General features: G+C 42.0%; 1 protein-coding gene across 10 annotated transcripts in view; it reads right to left on the reverse strand.

Annotated features, from left to right (window-relative positions):
• The window catches only part of LOC138171596 (O-acyltransferase like protein-like), a 174,881-nt gene that overhangs the window by 90,890 nt on the left and 63,223 nt on the right, over positions 1-20,768 (reverse strand). For all 10 annotated transcript variants that reach the window (XR_011170926.1, XR_011170922.1, XR_011170923.1 and 7 more), the window contains one exon: positions 2,268-2,381. Coding sequence is in view for 7 of the 10 variants with exons in the window: in XM_069101191.1 (XP_068957292.1) it covers positions 2,268-2,381 (114 nt within the window). In the remaining 3 variants the exon portion in view is untranslated. The remainder of the gene's footprint in view (positions 1-2,267; positions 2,382-20,768) is intronic.

The raw sequence follows: 20,768 nt of genomic DNA on the forward strand, positions 1-20,768 counted from the left end.
CCTATGGTATAGTGTAAATATAACTTTTATATGCCCCGAGAAACAAAAAAAAAGTTATGTGACTTGCTTTATTGAAATATTCACTTTATTGCAGTGGTCTGGAACCGGACCTGCAATATGTCTAAGGTATGCCTGTATAGATTTAGGAAATGAGGGCTAGGTAGGGGGATTAAATAGTAGAGGGCCTGGAAATTCAGAATAAAGAGTTTTATTGGGTTCAAGGGATAATTGGGAGTCGTAGTCTTCTTTTATATTGTCACCCTTTGTGAAAAGAATTTTAAGAGGGAGGACAGTCCATGTTTCCCTTGTATATAGGTGTAGAATTCCAGATGTAATCTTAATGGCTTAGTAGTTTAAAGGGGGGAATACATTAAAAATTCCAACTGGGGTGGGCATTTACCTCAAATATACTAATAAGGATAAGGAATAGATTGTGATTTTATTGGTAAAAAGAACTGGCTGGTGAAGAAATTCCCCTTACTAATAAAACTCAGCACTTTCTCAAAAACTAAAACTCTTAGAGTTGCTTAGATCGGTGGTGTCAAACTCCAATAGGAATCCCTCCATAGGGATCCCCCTGGATTGTAGACTTAGCCATGCTCTATTGTTTTTTATTTATTTAAAAAATATTTCCCAATTACATTTTAATCTGGTTCAGGCGGCAATTATTGTGACCTGCTGGCCCCATTTGACCCTCTGACCTAGAGCGCCTAGAGGTTAAATGACTTACCCAAGGTCACACAGACAATATGTTTCAGAGACAGGACCTCTGCCGGGGTCCCTCTGCCCGTGGAATCCTCACCTGCCCTACGGTCCTCTACTTACCCATATCCGGGTCTTCGGTCGTCACCGGCCCCTTGAGGGGAACAATCACCAGACAGAGAGCGGAGGGAGTTTTCGGGGGGTGTTTATTCTCCACTGATTACATCACGTCTCGCGTCTCTCCCCTACTTCCGCCCTAGGGCCTTTATAGCCCTTCCCGACCCTTCTCGCCCAATCATCAGTCCCAACAGCATTTATCACCATATATGGGCTCCTGGTTATACTAGTCTTCTTCTCCACCCCTGGGGCGGGGCAGGTTCCCTTTACAGACCTCAACCCACATCTTTCTGGCTTCAAAGCCAATTCCCTACCTTCTACTAGACCATGCTTTTATTAGTAGCCTATGCACACACACGTGATAGAGATAAAAGAGCAAAATGGTGATACTAATAACATCTACTACATTAGATCATTGTGAGGAACCAATCAGACAATACATTAAAAGCCTTGGGGTAGTTAGGTGGCACAGTGAATAGAGCACAAGCCCTGGAGTCAGGAGGACCTGATTTCAAATCTGGCCTCAGATACTTGAAACTTACTAGCTGTGTGACCTTGGGCAAATCACTTAAACTCAATTGCCTTGCTTTCCCTCCTCCAAAAAAATTAAAATTTATACATACACACACACACACACACACACACATCTCAAGCCTTGCAAACCTTACATCCTTTTGTAAATGCTAATTATAGGCAGGGTTGTTATTGTTCAGTCTTCTGACTCTTCTTCCTGTGGACCATACTGTCCATGGGATTTTCTTGGAAAGGATACTGGGAATAGTTAGCCATTTCCCTCTCCAGTGGATTAAAGCATATAGAGGCTAAGTGACTTGCCCAGGGTCATATAACTAGTAACTGTCTGAAGCTGGATTCGAACCCATGTCTTCCTCACTCCAAGCCCAAGTTCTACCTACTGAGCCATCTAGCTGTCCCTATAAGTAGGGTGCACATTGACATTTATTATCTCTTTCTAGTGCCCTGAAAGGGGACCAACAGCAAGATTAATCAATTAATTATCAAGCATTTATTTACCACCTACTGTATGTCAGACACTGTTAGATGTTGGGGACACAGAGACAAAAATGAAGCAGTCCCTGCCCTCAGTGAGCTTACATTCTATCAGGGGAATCAACATGTTGCACATGTAAAGAAATGAAAGTATATGCAAATAAATACAAGGTAATTGGGAGGAGAGAGGTTCTAGAAGCTAAAGCAGAAGAAAAAGAGGAAAAGCCTCATGTGGCAGGCGGCATTTGTGCTGAGCTTTGAAGGAAAAGAGGGAAGCAAACAGGCAGAGGCAGAGAGGCAATGAATGATATTCCAGGCACAGGGAAGAGCTTGAATAAATGCACAGAGATGGAGACTAGGAGTTATGTGCGAGAAACAGCATGGTTAGTCCGACTGGACTACAGAGGCCAAAAGAAGGAGACATGGAAACCACCACTTACCTCGCTTCTGATGGGGATGCAACAGGAAGTTTCTGAGTCAGTGAAAGCTGAGCAGCGATGGTGAAGGGTGTCAGAAAGAGCATAGCTCCCAGGAACATCAGAGCACGTTTACCTCTGGGGAGGAAAAGGGGGCAGCTCTGAAGGGTGGGCCCTCCGGAGCTCTTAGGCTGCAAAGCTTCAACTTGAAAGGCTGAGGAAGGAGCAACAGCCTTGTGGTAGGTGCTTAATTAGTCAATCAGAAGATATTCTAAGTTCAGATCTCTAGGCAGAGCCTTTTCTGGAGGTCCCCAAGGTCCTACTGCATGATTCACATTCACCACGGCTCTGAGAGGGACTAGATTATCATGCTGTCACTCATGGACATGTGGACACACTTTATGTCTTCCCCTACGCCTTTGGAGCAGTGAGTGAAAAGAATCTCCCATGTCCCCCTGTACACTATGGTGTTTTCTGGTAAGTATTTTGTTTGCTTATTTGGGGGGGAGATGCCAGAGCATCTTCTCAGCACCATTTCCCATATCCAACCTCTGCCTCTCCTCAGCTCTGACTGGAATGGCTTTGCCCCATTAGGACCCCAGTCCTAAGAAGTGTACAATCTCTAGTCAACAAAGAAAAATACTCCAGAGCCTAATTCAGAGGTGGGGAACCTGTGTCCTCAAGGCTATATGTGGCCTCCAGGCCACAGGTTTCCCACCCCTGTCTTAGTCCTTCACTATGTCCCCTTACTTATGAAACTCAAGATGGGTCTACATGTATGGGGAAGGGGAGAGGGCATGTCAGTCACCCCTGACATTTTCAGTTCTGGGCTTTGGGCCTGGAATTGTTGCCTTCTGCAACAACTTCCTACAAATCAGTTGAACGTTGAACGTGACCTAGGACATCTCCCATCACAGAGGGACTCCAAGCAGGTACATGGCCCACTGGTTTCATGATACTATCCATTAGTTTCTGGTCCCAACTAATAATTCTGTCTCTTCATCCTCCCGGAACATTTTGAGCCTTCCTGTTCGACTGTCCAAAGGACAGTCCTGTTTGACTATCCAAAGGACATCAAATTCTATTCAATTCGATAAGAATTTATTAAGTGTTGAATATATGTCGGGCACTATGCCAGCAATAGGGCAGCCAGACGGTGCAGTGGGCAGAGCACCTAAGTCAGGAGGACCCTGGACTCAGAAGGACTTGAGTTCAAATCCAGCCTCAGGCACCTACTAGCTCTGTGACCCTGCTTGCTTCAGTTTCCTCATCTGTAAAATCAACTGGAGAAGGAGATGGCAAACCACTCCGGCATCTTTGACAAGAAAACACCAAAAAGGGGTCATGGAGAGTCGGACATGACTGAAATGTTTCAATGATGATGATGACAAAGACGAAAATACAAATAGTTCCTGTCTTCAATGAGCAGGGAATGCTGAAGGAGGAGAAAGGAGAGCGAGTACCCTGACAATAGAAATACATAGGAAAGAAATGCAAAGGAACTTGAGGACTGAGGACCACTAAGAACTGGGGGAGTTAGCAAAGGGCTTTGGTAGGAGGCGGTGCTTGAGTTAAGGCTTCAAGAGAGGAAGGTGTTCTGAGAAGAACTGCAGAGGCATGGGAGTGGGAGACGGGGTGTCCTGTGCAGAGACCAGCCAGTTAGATGATTTGGCTGGAACATTGGAGAGTCAAAGGCAATCAGCTGGGACCTAGACTGTGAAGGTCTTTAGATGCCTCGCAGGGAGTCTGCATTTTACCCTATAGACAGTCGATTCTTAAGCAAATAGTGCCATAGTTAGATCTTTCAGACCATTCCCTCGGCAGCTCTGTGGAGGGAGGCTTTGAGAAGAGGGAGGTTGGATGCAAGGAGTCCAATAAGGAGGCTACTGAGATAGTCGAGGAGACAGGTGATCGGGGTCCGAATGGGGGTAATACAAACACAAATAATACAGTTGTAAACCATGGAACATCCCTGGTGTGTTGGACCAAGCTCCTGGTCCCTGTTCTTTTTTTTTGCTTTTTGGAGGGCAGTTGGGGTTAAGTGACTTGCCCAAGGTCACATGGCTAGTTTTTGTGTTAAGTGTCTGAGGCCACATTTGAACTCAGATCCTCCTGATTCCAGGGCTGGTGCTCTGTTCACTGCACCACCTAGCCACCCCGGTCCCTGTTCTTAAAGATAAACAAGCCCTTCTTTGTCTACATGAATTGAGGCAAACAGTGGCACTAATAATTCAGAGGCACTAAGCAATCCAGAAGTTGTATGTATGTATGTATGTGTGTATGTATGCATGTATGGGTAGGTAGGCATATAGGTATGTATGTATGCATATGTATATGCATGTATACATTTGGCATGGGAATGTATTATTTTCTAGGGCAGGGAGGTAGAGCTTCAGATTTATCTTCTGTTTTCTATGCTATTGATAGCTTCATATTGAAAGTGTTTTCTCTTTTTCTGCATTTGCTAGGTGGCTGCAGGAGGTGGCAAAGCAGGCTGGGGGAGATCAAATAGGTGAAAACTCTAACATAGATAATCCACAAATTGTAAATCCACCCATAAATAATGAAGCCTTTAAAACTTTGCTGAAACAAAGCAAATAGAAGTGATTAAAAACCAGCATGGGCAGGGTTCCAGGAAACCTGGATGGCATTTTAAATTGGTCCAGTCTTCCTAATGAATAGTCTTGGGTGTTACGTATATAGCAAGAGTTACAAAGCTCTTCATACCCTTTGACCTGGTAATCCCATTCCTGGGAACATACTGAAAGAAATCATCCCAAAGGGTGAGAAAATAATTTGTGCAAAGTGTGTATGGTGGCCAAAAAGATGGACACAACAAAAAGCTGGAAGCATCCTGAATGCACTAAATGAAGGAAATAGCTTATAAACTATGACTCATTAATACAATGAAATATACAGGGATTTTTAGACTGTCAATATGTAAAAATGTACTTAGGAGATAATATTTATAGAAAAATCTAGTAGAATGTCAGGTCCTTGAAGGCAGCAACATTTTTTTTTTTTAATCCCTAGCCATTGTACAATGCCTTGCACACAGGAGAATGTTTTTAGGAGGCAGCTGGGTGACTGTAGGGCACAGAGCACTCTGGGTCTGAATCAGGCAAGCCTGAGTTCAAATGTGGCCTCAGACACTTTCCAGCTGTGTGAGTCTGGGTCTCAGTTTTCTTATCTTTAAAATAAAGAGATTAGGGGCAGCTGGGTGGTGCAGTGAATTCAAATCCAGCCTCAGATACTTAACACTTACTAGCCATATGACCTTGGGCAAGTCACTTAACCCCAATGAAAAGTAAAATAAATTAATTAAATTAAATAAAGAGATTACACTACTCATCCCATTAGGCTAATTCCAACAGAATCTCTGATTCAACCAGACAGAAACAGAAAGAAACTTTGAGGTGAGCATTTGACTTTCATTCTGTGTTTGTTTTTCATAGAAGTTGTAAGTTGTTTCATATTGGGCTCTTCATGACCCCATTTGGGGTTTTCTTGGCAAAGATACTAGAGGGGTTTGCCATTTCCTTCTCCAGCTCATTGTACAGATGAAGACATTTAGGCAAACAGGGTTAAGTGACTTGCTCAGGGTCACACAGCTAGCAAGTGTCAGAGGCCAGAATTGAGCTCAGGAAGATGGGTCTTCCTGACTTCAGGCCCAGCACTCTATCTACTGTGCCACCTAGTTTCCAGTTGCTTAAATATCTATCTTTTAAAAAGCTTTACTTCCCTTTACTGAGGCCCTGTGGAGAGGGGCCACCTTAATGAAACTCACTTTCTATGGATGAAGATCACAAGGGGTGTTGTGAGATGGAACTGGAAATCATTGGCAAGATACCACGTCCAGCCATTGTACTGAAAACATAAAGAAAAAGTCACATCTTTCTCACACTTTCCAGCAAAAATAAACTTCCTGAAACTGCAGCTTTTCCTGACTACTCTGGACATGAGAAAGAGGTTCTAACGGGGAATGTTTGGACAGCTGCTGAACACTTCTGTGGGCAAGTTGTCTCCAATGGGGCCGAAAGGATGTTTGGGCAGCTGGTGGTCATTCTTTGGGCAATTTTTGCCCTCTGAGCGACTAGGGGGAACATGTCTAGCCTCGTTCAGAGCTGCAGCCTGAGTGAGGTGACTGGGATTCTGCTACAGAGACATGAGGGAGGGATGATGAGCACACTTTTTCCTCCAAGCCATCCTTCAGCCTACTCTCCAGGCACCTTGCGGCTTTCCCCTGGCCCAGCCCACATGGCATAACAGTCTTCCTTCCCTTGCTTGATTAACCCTGGGCAGCCACCCTCCCACTTTGAGACTTCCATCACCATGGGGTCCCCCATTCTCTCAACTGAGGCCAAATTTAGTTGCAGGGGAAAGAACAACCTCCTCTGGTAAGGTGCGTGTGTGTGTGTGTGTATGTGTGTGTGTGTGTGTGTGTGTGTGTGTGAAAATAATCTTAATGATTTGGAAAATTGATACACAAATTCCTAATACATGGAAATTTTGTATGTAACCCTGATGGTTCTTACAGTCCTATATCCAGTGTTTGAATAGAGAACTAAAAACATGCTCTCTGAATTTACATTATGACACCTTCTGTAAAAGAGTAGACCTGGATGGTGTTTGGTTAGTCTGATAGCACACCACCACTACTACCACCATCACTTCCAACTAAATTTGCTGCAGATAGAAGAATTTCTAATCATCATTCCGGTCACTCAGCAACTATTTGGCGTCAGAAAATGGGCAGAATCCTGTATTCAACTAAAGTGCACAGGAAAAGTGAGTTACAAGAAAAGGAGACGATAAGACATTCACTTATTCATTATTCATCCAATAAATTTTAATTAAACACTACCTACAAGCATGGATATCATGAGGAGATCCTTTCGTTAAAGGATCCTGGGCTTGATGCAATCGTCACAGTATCATCTACCCGGCAGGGACATCCAGAGAACCTCTCTATACCTGTAGGGATTCTCTCCTGCATTTGGATATTGCACAAAATATCTCCCATGACGTAGGCAAATAGCTTTTCTGAATATTCATTTTTCTGTTTTATGCCTCACTTGGCATTAAAGGGGTCACTGAGCAGAGGAATCTTTAGAGATTGTGATCATTACAATTCATTTGTTACCTACTAGTACCCTTATGGCTAGCAATTTCCCACCATCTCTTGCTCTGTTTATCTCTTTATTACTTAATCATCTACATAAGAATAAACCAAGCCCCGGCTCATTGCAATTGCAATCTCACACCCATGAGATTCCAGCTCTGGTCTGTATTTTCCATTGTGCACTCTAAAATTCCCATTCCATAATGAACAAAATTCCCTTCATTCTGAATCTCTGTCTTCACGCTCCTTCCTCCTTCTGGAGGTCATAAACACTAGCTCCCCCTGGACAACACTGTCTCCCTAGTCATGCTGCACATGCTCTTGATACCACCCTCTTTAGTCTTTGTCATTAAACTGCCCCCCTCAATCACCTCCTTCCTTCCTCTAATCTTCGGTCTCTGTCTACTTCTTCGTTCCTCTGTATCTTCAAGCATACCCAAGTCTCTGATCTTTATAAAAATTTCCCTAGACTCCACCATCCTCTTAAGCTTTTATTCTATGTTTTTCCTCCCCTTCTCAGCCAAATTCCTAGAAAAAAACAAACTATTTGCAATCAACAGTTCTACTTCTCCTTTTCCGGTCACTCCTCATCCCTTTGCAATCTGCTTCCAAACATACCACTCAACTAAAACTACTTCTCCAAAGTTTCCAGCAATCTCTTAACTGTCGAACCCCATGGTCTTTTCTCATTCTGCATCCTTCTGGACTTCTGTTGCATATGGCAGTATGATCACTCTTCTCCATCTCTCCTGTCTGGACTTCAGTGGCAAACAGCTCTTTCCTGGTTCCCCTCCTCTCTGCTGTATGTGACTACCCTGTCTCAGTTTCTTTTACTGGATCAGCATCCATATCAAACTCCCTAAATGTGAATGTTCTTCCAATGTTCCATCCTTGGCCTTCCTTCTCTTTCTATACTTTCTCTCTTGGTAACCTTATCAGCTCCTGTGAGTTTCATTTGTCACCTCTAATCAAAGATTCAAGGATCTCTATATCCAGCCCCAAACTCTCTACTGAGTTTCAGTTCTGAATGACCAACTGCTTGTTAGACATTTCAAACTGGATGCCCCAGAGAAACCTCAAACTCGACATGTACAAATAGAGCCTATTACCTTTCCCCTATAGTCCACCTATTTTCCCCAAATCCTTATTTCTGTTAAGGGGGGGGGGGTGTCACCATTTTTCTAGTCTCCTAAGGCTGTCACCTTGACTCCTCACACAGTTACATCACACATCCAATTTTTGCCATTTCTATCTCCGCCAAATCTCTTATATCTGATGTCTTTTCTCTACTTACAATACCATCTTATTTTAGGCCTTCATCAGCTTTCATCTAAACTAAATAATGCAAAATTTTCTCTATTATTTTCCTTATCTCAAGCCTTTTGTTACTGTTCTTACTCTAATCCATCTCCCACACAGTTGCAAAAAGTGATTTATCTTGAGGGCAGATCTGAGCATTTTACTCTGCTACTCAAAATATGCCAGTGACCACCTCTTGCTTCTAAGATAAGACTTTTGGGATTTTAAATTCCTTCACAGCCTGACCCCAAACTATCTTCCCAGACTGATTACACATTACTTCCTTTTTTCCTTACTCTATAATCCAGCCAAACACCTTCACTCTGTTACTCATATATTGTACCCCAGCTTCCATTTTGGGGCCTCTGAGCAGGGGCTCTGGCTATCTCCCATCCATAGAATGAACTTGTTCCTGACCTCCAATGAGGTATATAATAAAATTGTAAAAACTTTCTAAGTTAATTTATATTTTTGGTGCCATATAAACTACCAAAGTTTATAGAAATAAAAAAAAATGATAAAATTCATCTGGAGGAGCAAAGGTAAAGACTCTCAAGGGGAAATGATGAAGAAAAGTAGTAAGGACCGGGATCTAGCAATATTAATATGAAACTATATAAGGCAGCAATCATTAAAACTATGTGGTAATGGCTAAAAACAGAAAAGTTGATCAATGGAATAGATTAGGGACACAATGTAAAAAAAAACAAAAAAAAAACAGTGCCACAATGTTTGATAAACCCAAAGATTACTACTACTGAGACAGTGATTCAGCACTCAACAAAAACGGCTAGGAAAATTGGAAATGAGTCTGGCAGAAGTTTAAACCAACTTTTCACACTGCTATGTCAAGATAAGTTTAAGATGTATACATAACTTAGATATAAAAAAATCACACCATGAACAAATCAGAAGCAAGGAGGAAAATATGTGCCACATCTGCAGATAGGGAAAGAGTTCATAACAGGAAGGATAGAGAAAATCACAGAATGTAATAAAATGTACAATTCTGACTGCATAAAACTAAAATTTTTGTACAAACAATATCAATTTAGTTAAAATAAGAGAAACTGTTAACCAGGGAAAATATCTTTTCAGCAATTTTTTTTTTTGATAGCAGTCTGATGTCCAAAAATTGATTTAATTACATAAGAAATACTGTTCCGTAATAAATAAATTATCAAAGAGTAGGTACAGGTAATTCTCAAAGGAATAAACCCAACCTATCAACAAGCATATGAAAGAAAAAAAGCTTCAAGTTAACAATAATTAGAGAAATGAAAATTAAAACAACACGGGTTCTGCCTCACGCCCATCAGATGAGCAAAAATGATGATGACGATGACTGTGGTCATTGATCAGAGCTTTAAAAATCTTTCTTTTTCTTTATAGTGTTTGTATTGTTCTTTAGGTTCTGCTTACTTTACTCTATATCAGTTCAAATTTTCCCAGGTTTCCCTGAAATTGTCTCTCCTCATTTATTTTTTTTAATTTTTGAATTTTTATTTTCAGTTCCAAATTTTCTCCTTCCTTTCACCCCTCTCTTACCCATTGAGAATGTAAGAAATACAATACCCATTATACATATTTTTCATCCTTTCTAAAGGAGCAATAGTATTCCATTACATTTATATACCATAATTTCAGATATATGTGTATATGCTTATGTATGTATATACCATTGTAATGTTAATGGGATTTAAGATCTTCCCAGTCCATTAAGAGGCCTCACATGGAGCCCATTAAGGGAAGCTTGCTTAGGGGAGGCTGGCTTGTAGGAAGGCTTTCACACCTTTTGCTAATTTCTAATTAGGCCCTGAGTCAGGAGGGTTGTGATGCCCTCTGGCTCTGAGAAGTGTATATATACTCTAAGTTGGTATCTTGCCTTTGGGGCTTGCTTATGACAAGGATCTTGTGATTCCCTGATCGAGACTCTGAGTGGCCATATGTTCAGAACTAGGGATGTTTGTAAAGTATATAGTTGATTCGGGCAGTCAGAGCCTTGTCTGTTGGTCTTTATTTCTCTGTTTGTATTTTCTCTGAAGTTCAGGGTGCTGACTTTGCCCCTGAACTAGTGAATGTAATTTAAAAAGATTGTTGACCCCTTAAACAGCTGTCTTTCCTAGTAAAGCAGGTCTAAGAGCCTATGCTAGCAGCCATCCTGGATATGCCAGTGTGGTTGCCGCTACCATCATATATACTATATATATATATATATATATATACACACACATACATACATACATACACACACACCATAATTTCAGATATTCCTCAATTGATTGCTACAATATAAAGTGCTGCTTTAAATACTTTTGTATATATGGGTTCTTTTGCTTTTGTCTTTGGTGTATAAGTCTAGTAGTGATATATCTGGGGCAAATTTTAGCAACTTTTGGGCAACAGTTTTAAATTTCTATCCAGAGTGGCTACACCAACTCACAGTTCCAGTAATAGTGTGTTAATGCAACTATTTTCCTGCAATATTAAATTAAAAGTTAAATTAATATATAAGGTATAATTAATTGCAAACCTAAAAGCTTTGTATAAATGCTATTACTATTATTATTTTTATATACAGTTATAAAAGGCTCTAAAATATTTGCCTGATCTATTTAGTTTTCTTCTGCCTAACTCTCTTCTTACTCTGGTCCTTCATGTTGGCTCAATGCTAGTTCAGAGCCATAGAATCAGATAGACAGCACTACTTTTCACAATCCTCCATAAGCTTTAGCCATCACCATGATACGTAAGAATTTGGGACCTATCCAAGGGTTTTTCTACAACCCCACAGGACAGTTAATCTGTGATCTTCTTCTCTGGCCCAATAACCATGGTCTGGGAAAGCCTATCCTGTATCTCCCAAACTTATAGCTAGAAGGAGTCTTCTTTATTTGGACCCCAATATTGTCTTTCCCCAGGTTTCAGGCCTACCTGAATGAAAACCACTGGTCTTCAATTTTCCTTCGCCATCTTTCATTTTGTTCCAGGCTCCATCTTGGATCATCTTCTCTTCTGGACTATTATAGCAGCCTTTTAACTCCTTATCCCCCCTCCTGTCTCTCCTTTCTCCAATTCATCCTTCACACATCCCTCACACAAAGTAATATTCCTAAAGCACAGGTTTGACATATATTTCTCTTAGTCAATCAACTCCTGTAGTTCTCAGTTATTCCTGGGATCACATACGAATTCCTTACTTTGGCATTTAAAGCTTTTCATAAGTTAGATCCAATCTACCTTTCTCGTCCCTTTCATCCATTCCAGTCTGGGCTAGCCTTTATACTGTTCCTCATGAATGATATTCCATAATCAATGAAGCCTTTGAACTGGCTGTCTCCTGTGCCTGGAATGCACTCCCTCCCCCTCTCTGCCTCTTAGAATCTCACACTTCCACCTGTATCTGATAGTGCCTCCTGACCCAAATTACTGGTTTTTAATTTATTCTTTAAATTAATTTCAATTTCTTTAAAAGTGCTTCTTTGTGTTTATGTTGTGTCTTTTGATAGAATGTAAACTCCTTGAGGGCAGGGACTCTTTATCCCCAGCACCTAGCACAGTGCCTGACATATTTTTGTTTTTCAGTCATTTTTTAGTTGTGTTTAACTTTTTGTGACCCCATTTAGGGTTTTTGTGGCAAGATACTGGAGTGGTTTGCTATTTCCCGCTCCAGCTCATATTACAGATGAGGAAACTGAGGCAAATAGAACTAAGTGACTTGCCCAGGGTCACACAGCTAATAAATGTCTGAGATCAGATTTGAACTCAAGAATATGAGTCTTCCTGACTCCAGGCCCAGAATTCTATCCACTATGGCATCACCTAGCTGCCCAGCCTGACACGTATTAAGTATTTAATATATGTTCATTGATAGATTAATTGATTCCCTCTCTCCATTTTCTCCCTTTGAAATCTTTGAAATCCCTTGGGTTTAATGACTCTATACAAATAACTCTCAAATCTATCTATCTAGCCCTATTTTCTCTCCACTATAAGATTCATAAAATGTAAGTCTTACCATGTCATCTCCCTGCTCAAAAATCTGCCCTCTAGGATAAAATACAAACCCCTTACTCAGCGTGGCATTCAAGGCCCTGGCACAGTCTGGCTCTAACTTTCCCATCCTAGTTTCACATTACCCTTCACCCATCAGGCAGCTGAATGGATCAGTGGATAGAATGCCAGGGCTGGAGTCAGGAAGACTTATCTTCCCAAGTTCAAATCTAACTTCCGATGCTCTTCAGTTATGTGACCCTAGGCATGCCCCTTAGCCCTGCTTGCCTCTTTAAATTATCCTGTATTCATTTATCTGTGTAATCATTATATCCTTTTCATAAAAAGAACAAGTTCTGTAAGGTCAGGGGCTCTTTCATTCATATATGCAAAGTCTTCATTCACAGACAGCACTTATTAACACTTGAACACTTGTCAAATCGAGTTCAGTAACACTCCTTGAGCATCCGGGAGGTCCTTAGATCAATTAGTACGTGTGGTCCAACTAGACGCACCCTCCTACTTCCCTCATAGGAGCAGCCACTCTGCACTGGTTCATCGGTCCCCATGTTCTCGTGCTCCCATGAATGGACCGAGGATGACAAAGTCCCATCTGTGCCCTCAGGAAACTGCAGCATCTCTCGACCATCTCCTAGGAAGGGACGGGGCTCGTACCATCAGAGGACCACAAATCAGGACTGTCTGAGCCTGGAGTGCATCATGATGGGCTGGACCAAGTCAGCCACAGGAAACATCACATCCAGGCTTCCTCTGCAGACTTGGGAAGCTGTTCAGAGCTTGGTTTGCACCACTGCTGATCAGTGCCCCGTGGCTACTGGACAGACAGCAATAAGCTATGTGAAGAGGCCGCTGCTCTCCCAGCCTTTTCTCCTACGCATCTGTATTAAGCACAGTAGAGACGTTCTTCACTCTGTCATATTCAGCCCTCCCCTCCAGTTTTATTCTTGTTTTCTGGAGTCTCTTCCTGAATTTCCAGTAAACTGTAGCCCCCCATTATAAAATCTCTTGGGCTAGAAGTTCCTGCAATTAGACTGTAATTTGACCATGCACCAAATTGTCTGGGTTGTAGAAAACAAAATAGAACACAACAATCAGTTGCTGTTTAGTCAGTTTTCAGTTACTTCCTCCAGCTCATTTTACAGATGAGGAAACTGAGGCAAACAGGGTTAAGTGGCTTGCCCAGGGTCACCCAGCTAGGAAGTGTCTGAGTTTGGATTTGAACTCAGGAAGACTGGTCTTCCTGACTAGAGGCTCTGGCACTCTATCCATTGTGCCACCCAGCTGGCCCCAGCATTTTCCAGAAGTGGTCCTCTGATATGAAGACAGTCATGTGATGAGGATATCTGCAGATTTGTTCTCAAATCCAGCCTCACCCAGAGCCAATGTGGTGGGACACTGGTAGAGCTCCTGCCAAATCCACAGTATTAAGTGGAGTTTCTGGGTGGACTCCTTTACATAATACTAGATGTCACATGCTCAGTCCAAACACATGTAGTGGACATGTGCAAGGCACCATGGCCAAGAGGCAGTGGGGATCACAGGGGAATAGTATGTCAGACTGGGTGCCAGGACACCTGGTTTTGAATCCAAGCACCAAATACATAATAGTGATGTGATCACGGGCAAGTCACTGGCCTCTCTGAGCCTTGATTGTCTCATTTGCAAAACAGAGATCATCATATTAAACACCACCAACCTTGGAGCTTTGGTGAGGAAAGTGATTTGTGAGCTTTATAAAGCATTATGTACATGCAAATTATTAATCATTCTTATATTTGATGCCTTCTTTCTACACCAGTAGCAGGGCATAATGACAAGCCCACACAACTTCCTCTCAGCATCATGTTGAGAGGTTTACTTGCTGAAATAGCATAGGCTCACTTTGCCATGAACTTTCTACATGACTGCCTAGATCAGGGGTGGGGAATCTGCAGCCTCGAGGCCACATGTGGCCCTCTAGGTCCTCAAGTGCTGCCCTTTGACTGAATCCAAACTTCACAGAACAAATTCCCTTAATAAAAGTATTTATTCTGTAAAACTTAGATTCAGTCAAAAGGTCACACCCACAGGTTCCCCACCCCTGGCCTAGATCCTTTGTGCAAATATTATCTGTCTTTTCCCATTCCACAGGTTCCTCTAGTCAGGGCAGGTTGTGGGGTAAGGTGGGGAAGGACAAGAGTGGTTCTTAACCAAAAATTTAACAAAAAATTGTGTAATGAACCCCTTTGGTGGTCTGGTGAAATTGATGGATCCCTTTTCTCAGAATAATGCTTGCAAATATGCGAGGTAAATTACATAAGATTACAAATTTCTTGTTCGGTCAGTTTTTAGTCATGTCCAGCTCTTTGTGAACCCCATTTGGGGTTTTATTGGCAATGATACTGGAGTGGTTTGCCATTTCCTTCTTCAGTTCATTTTACAGATGAGAAAACTGAGGCAAACAGGGTTAAGTGATCCTGCCCAGGATTACACAACTAGAATTTTCTGAATTACCCAGAAACAAGAAGTGGAGATCAGAACAGAAGCATTTTCTGTGCATGACACCAAGACATGATACTGGCTTCTGTAAAATATATTAAATTGTTCTTATGCATGGGGAGTGTGATTAAGTATTGAGCCCCTTCAAGAAGTTGCTGCCAATTCTCCAAGCCTGCCTTAATTGCTAATAGTTCCATTTCCATTATAGTTGTTTCTTTGCCTAGAGGTTAGTTGGCATGAATGATAGGTAGTTGGAAGTTCCACAGTTTTTAAATCTAAGGCCTCCTTTTCCCTTATAATTCTTTGCATCAGAACTGTTACAAAGATTATTCCTGTGTACCATCTCTACCAAAAAAAAAGTCTGCTTAGGGTTAGAGCACCATGACAAGGAGACGAACATAAGATGCCTTCTTCTAGGCCTGAAAGAGCCTTTATTTTTGTCCCCATTAAAATCTCATCCCATTTGGGGGAGTTGAGTCATAGGTGCCACTATCTACCAGCACACCCACTTCCCCAACACAGGTTAGGCTAGATTTTCCCTAAAAGGTAACAGAGATAGAACTTGATTGGCCTATGGGTAGGGCAAGGCTCAAGTTGTGCCACCCTTCATGCAGCTTCCTGGTGTCATCTGGCTGTATTGATGGGTCATCTGGGACACAAAGGGGCCACCTACATGGGGTGGCACCCTTTAGAAGTGGTGTTTGCCCAAAGATGTGTCACCATATCCTGCCCTGATGAACAGACTAGTTTCTGGGATGCCTAGCTAAGCTAAGGCTTAACTATATTCAAGTTATATCTCCTTACTCTGTTAAGCAAAAATAAACTTCTTTTTTATTAATTTTATTAATTATTCAATGACCACTGAATCTCTCATTTCATCCCAATATCAAACCTGAGCAGAGCGCCGGCTGATCAGTATAGAAGCCCTGATCTGCTCCTTTCCAATTTGGTCTTCTTTGGCTCACCCTTTGGCAACCTAGGGGGACCCTCCCCACTCATAGGTGTTTACCATATTAATGCCTAACTTAGTGTATCATTAGCTTTGTCTGTTACTGCTCAGACTCATCCCCTCAAGCCCAAGAGATACTCCATTCTCAACCTCCCCACCAGCTGAGATTTCAGGTATGTCCCACCACTCCTGATGCATTTCTTCAATAAGAAAGGAAAGTTATCCTCAAGTATTTAAAAGAATGTCCTATCAAAGGAAAAAAACTTAAGATAATGCAATCATAAAAACTGGGCCATCAGTTCCCACCTCCCATTTTACAGATGAAGAAACTGAGGCCCAATATTGTGATCAGGAGACAATTTTTAAAATATCCTCCAGATCTGCAAAGAAAAATTAATCTTGAGGGCCAGAAAAAAACATCGCAAATAAAATGATGGCAAGTTTCTAGGAAGTTTGGCGGATTAGGGGAGGCAACAGTCAGAAGCAAAACACTGCTACTTGTAACAAACCAGCAATAATAATAATATTTACACAATACTTTCAGGTTTGCAAAGTGCTTTACAGTTGTTACACCTTTGTATCATCACAATCATCCTAAGACATTGGTGCTATCATGAGGAAACAGAATAAGAAACAGGTTAAGTGACTTGCCCAAGTTCACACAGACAGTAAGTGAGGTGGAATTTGAATTGTACACACAGGAACTTTGCCAGCATTGCTAAGCCACAGGATTATGCCGCCACATGTAAAGCAAAATTTGTGCTGTCTTGTGTTCCATGCTTCTGAAGCACAGGATGGAGGGCCTTTGACTACGACCCAGCTTGTTTTTTCTTTCTGTACTTGATTTCTGGTTTTTCCTGAAAAACCAAAAGTTCCTCAGTGCCCCAAACAGATCGCTTGGATATCCTGTGTGAGCTCCGCTAAATCTTGTGATCCCGTGTACACTTCTAAGAGGTCTGCAGGATCCCAGAACTTCAGTTAGAATGGACCTTAGAGGACTTTTAATACAACCAGCAACCAAGCGGGAATCCTCTCCATCTGATAGGCAGGCAGGCAGGCAGGCAGATAGAGACTGATATAGACGGATGCAGAGACAGAAAGACAGACAGATTAGATAGATAGATATTAGATGATAGATAGATTGATTGATTGATTGATAGATAGATAGATAGATAGATGATGGATAGATAGATGATGGATAGATAGATAGATAGATAGATAGATAGATAGATGATGGATAGATAGATAGATGATAGATAGATAGATAGATAGATAGATAGATAGATAGATAGATAGATAGATAGATAGATAGATGATGGATAGATAGATAGATAGATAGATAGATAGATAGATAGATAGATAGATAGATGATGGATAGATAGATAGATGAAGTGATTACAATGTTCCAGGTACTGTGCTCGGGGCTGGGGGACATAATACAAGCAAAGAAGACCATTCTTCTTCTCGAGAAGTTTACCTTCTAATGGACAAAGACAAGAACACAAAGAGGAGCTAGGAAGCAGAGGAGGTGAAGGACGCCCATAGGGGCATGGCTGTTGGGGAGGAGGTGGAAAAATCTGGAGAGGGAGGAGTTGAGACAGAAGTGAAATGAGCGGAGCTGGGAACTTCAGGAAATGGTGGTCCAGGCCCAGCACTAACCAATCAGAAGAGAAGACTATAGGGCAGAGGCATCTCCAGGATGAGAAGGTGATGGAGAAAAGGTAGAAAGGTGTGGTGAGGGAGGGTAGAACCAGGAGTGAGGTGAACATCATTGCTGGTGGTGGAAAGATGACCAATGACATGACAGCGATGTGTTGACTTGCCTGTGGTTTGGATTTTAATGAGGTGGAGTCTTCCCTAGAAGTGATCACCCAGCTTTGCTTGAAGACTTCTAATGAGGGCAAAATGAGCCTCATGAGTCAACACATTCTACTTTTGGATACTTTGAAATGACAGAAAATTCTCCTTACATCATCAGATTCTCACTGAGCTCTCCTCTAGAAATCATTATTCCCACTGTTTCCTCCCACCCAAGAATAGCTCATGATCTCAAGAATCCATCTACATCCTCCAACACCAGCCTGTTTCCCTCTTTCAGTGCCACCACCAAGACAACATCTCCCATTCTCCACACACATCCGGAGATGATGAAGAATCAAGTTCTGAGGCACAAAGAGTTCCCTGATGAGAATCGCCCCCCTCCTCTGACTACAGCACGCAATCTACTCAAGTTCCTTCTTGTTTCTGAAAATGTGGCAGATCACGTCTCAAAAGACCAATTCGCACTGATCGAGAAGTTCCAGTGTCTCCTTCCCCCTTTAGTTCCTCCCAAACAGGCAGAAATAATACAGAAGATTCCTGAAGCCGACCAGCCTTCATTGCTAGGCCATCACTAAGGTGGTTATCACCTACAACTCTAGTTCCTGTTCTCCCAACATCTTCACCACACGTGGGATCCCTTCCAGGGTAACTGAGGTTTTATTGTTCAGTCATGTCTGACTCTTCATGACCCCATCTGGGATCTTCTTAGCAAGGATACTGGAGTGATTGACCATTTCCTTCTCCATTTCACTTTACAGATGAGGAAACTGAGGCAAACAGAGTTTAAGTGACTGATCTGGGGTCACATAGTAAGTGTCCAAAGTCAGATTCGTACTCACTCCTGACTCTAGGCCCTGCACTCTAGCCGCTGCACCACCGAGTTGCCCCTGTAAATAAGGTAGATGGATCCTTTAGGGCTGCTCTGGCCAGGGCGCACCAGTGCTAAAGGGAGCACTGCCCCTTCCTTAAGCTAGGAATATTTGTCCTGGATACTCATCTCCTGGGAATTTAGCCCTGGAAGTGCTCTATACGATGCTGGACCTAAAAGATTCTTATTGAAGTCTATGCTGTTCCAAATGCTGTCCCTGTCTGTGCTAAATGAAGCAGCTGCTTTATCATGAAGCCAAGAAAATCCTTGGAGCAATTCATTGGATTTGTTCAGGGAGAGAAAGACCCTGAATACTTTCTTCCTGCAGCCTGACAGGGAGGGAAAGAGAACAATCAGAGGCAAGCACAGCTTTGCCTGTTGAAAAGGAAGCTCTTGCCAGGAAAGGGATTTTGTGCACACTTGCTGCTGAGAACCTGAATAATTCTGATTTTGGGGATTCGTGGTACCCTGTAATTGAAATTAAATGGCACCAGACTCATGTCCTTACCACTCTGATTCCCACAGAGTGCCACAGGCTATACATATTGGGGCCTTGGTGCCCATGCCAAAGCTCAGACAACTTCAGGGAAGACAGAACAGAACCATCATCTTGTACCCATCCTCAGGGAGCTTTCTATGCCTGCAGGTATTTAGACAGTGATTTATGCTGTAGTATAAACTCCTGGGCATCTGTGAACAGAAGGCAGCTATTCTGTTTGTCAACTGGGTTATGTCGGGTAATTAGGAGACTGCCACACATGAGCACTTGGCCATTCAGCAGATTTTTGCAGTTACATACCCAGAATCAGGGACATCATTTAATTACAGGCACAAAGCTTTTATTCACAAGACGTGAATTACAAGAAAATAACTTCAGTGTCTTCAGAAGCAGCTGTGGCACTCACTGCAACCAGTCAAGCTAGAAATTGGAAAGCAACCATAATGCGTGGGTCAGGAGGTAAGGGTAAGTAACATCCATGTGATGTGATGGGCTTTCTATGTATAGAGTGACCAAGATGCACAACCTCTCCTAATGTACACAGGAGACAATTCACTAATTAACAAGCATTTATTAAGCACCTACTATATGCCAGGCACTAAGACAGGCATAGAAGATTCAAAGACAAAGTGAAATAATTTCTGGCTGCTAAGGAGCAAGAACAAAATATAGGGCAAAATTCAACACCCTATGACATGCCTACTAAGATGTCTTGTAAACCATTTATCTTCCTTGCCTTCCTCCCTGCCACCTGAGAGAGTCATCTTCTTACGCAGAAAGAAGTTAATACCACAAATCACCCTTCCCCTATCAGAATGAATAATATGACAGAAAAGGAAAATGACAAATGTTGGAGGGCATGTGGAAATTGAAACACTAATGTACTGTTGGCAGAGTTATGAACTGATTCAACCATTTTGGAGAGCAATTTGGAACTATGCCCAAAGACCTCTAAAACTGCACACCCTCTGACCCAGCAATACCACTGCTAGGTCTGTATCCAAAAGAGATAAAAACAAGAAGGAAAGGATCTATGTGTACAAAAATATTTCTAGCAGCTATTTTAGTGGTGGAAAAGAATTGGAAATTGAGGGAATGTCCAATTGGGGAATGGCTGACCAAGTTAGGTTATATGATTGTGATGGAATGAATATCATTGTGCTATGATAAGAAATTATTAACAGGGTGCTCTAGGAGAAAACTGAAAAGACTTACATGAACTGATGCAAAGTGAGGTGATTAGAATCAAAAGAACAGTGTGCATAGTCATAACAACATTCTGCAATGATTGGCTATGACTAGCTTAGCTATCCTCAGCCATGGAATGATCCAGGGCAATTGCAGAGGACTTGTAATGGAGAATGCTTGTCGATCTCCAGAGAAGGGAACGGATAAGAGTCTGAGTGCAGACTTTTTTTTTTTTCTGAGTGCATGCTTTTTAAACTTTGTTTTTCTTTCTTTTTTGTGGGGGGTGG

Source organism: Petaurus breviceps, unplaced genomic scaffold, assembly GCF_028583685.1.
Source record: "Petaurus breviceps papuanus isolate PSGF00001 unplaced genomic scaffold, PetGlider_PUasm1.0 128, whole genome shotgun sequence".
Classification (NCBI taxonomy): Eukaryota; Metazoa; Chordata; class Mammalia; order Diprotodontia; family Petauridae; genus Petaurus; species Petaurus breviceps.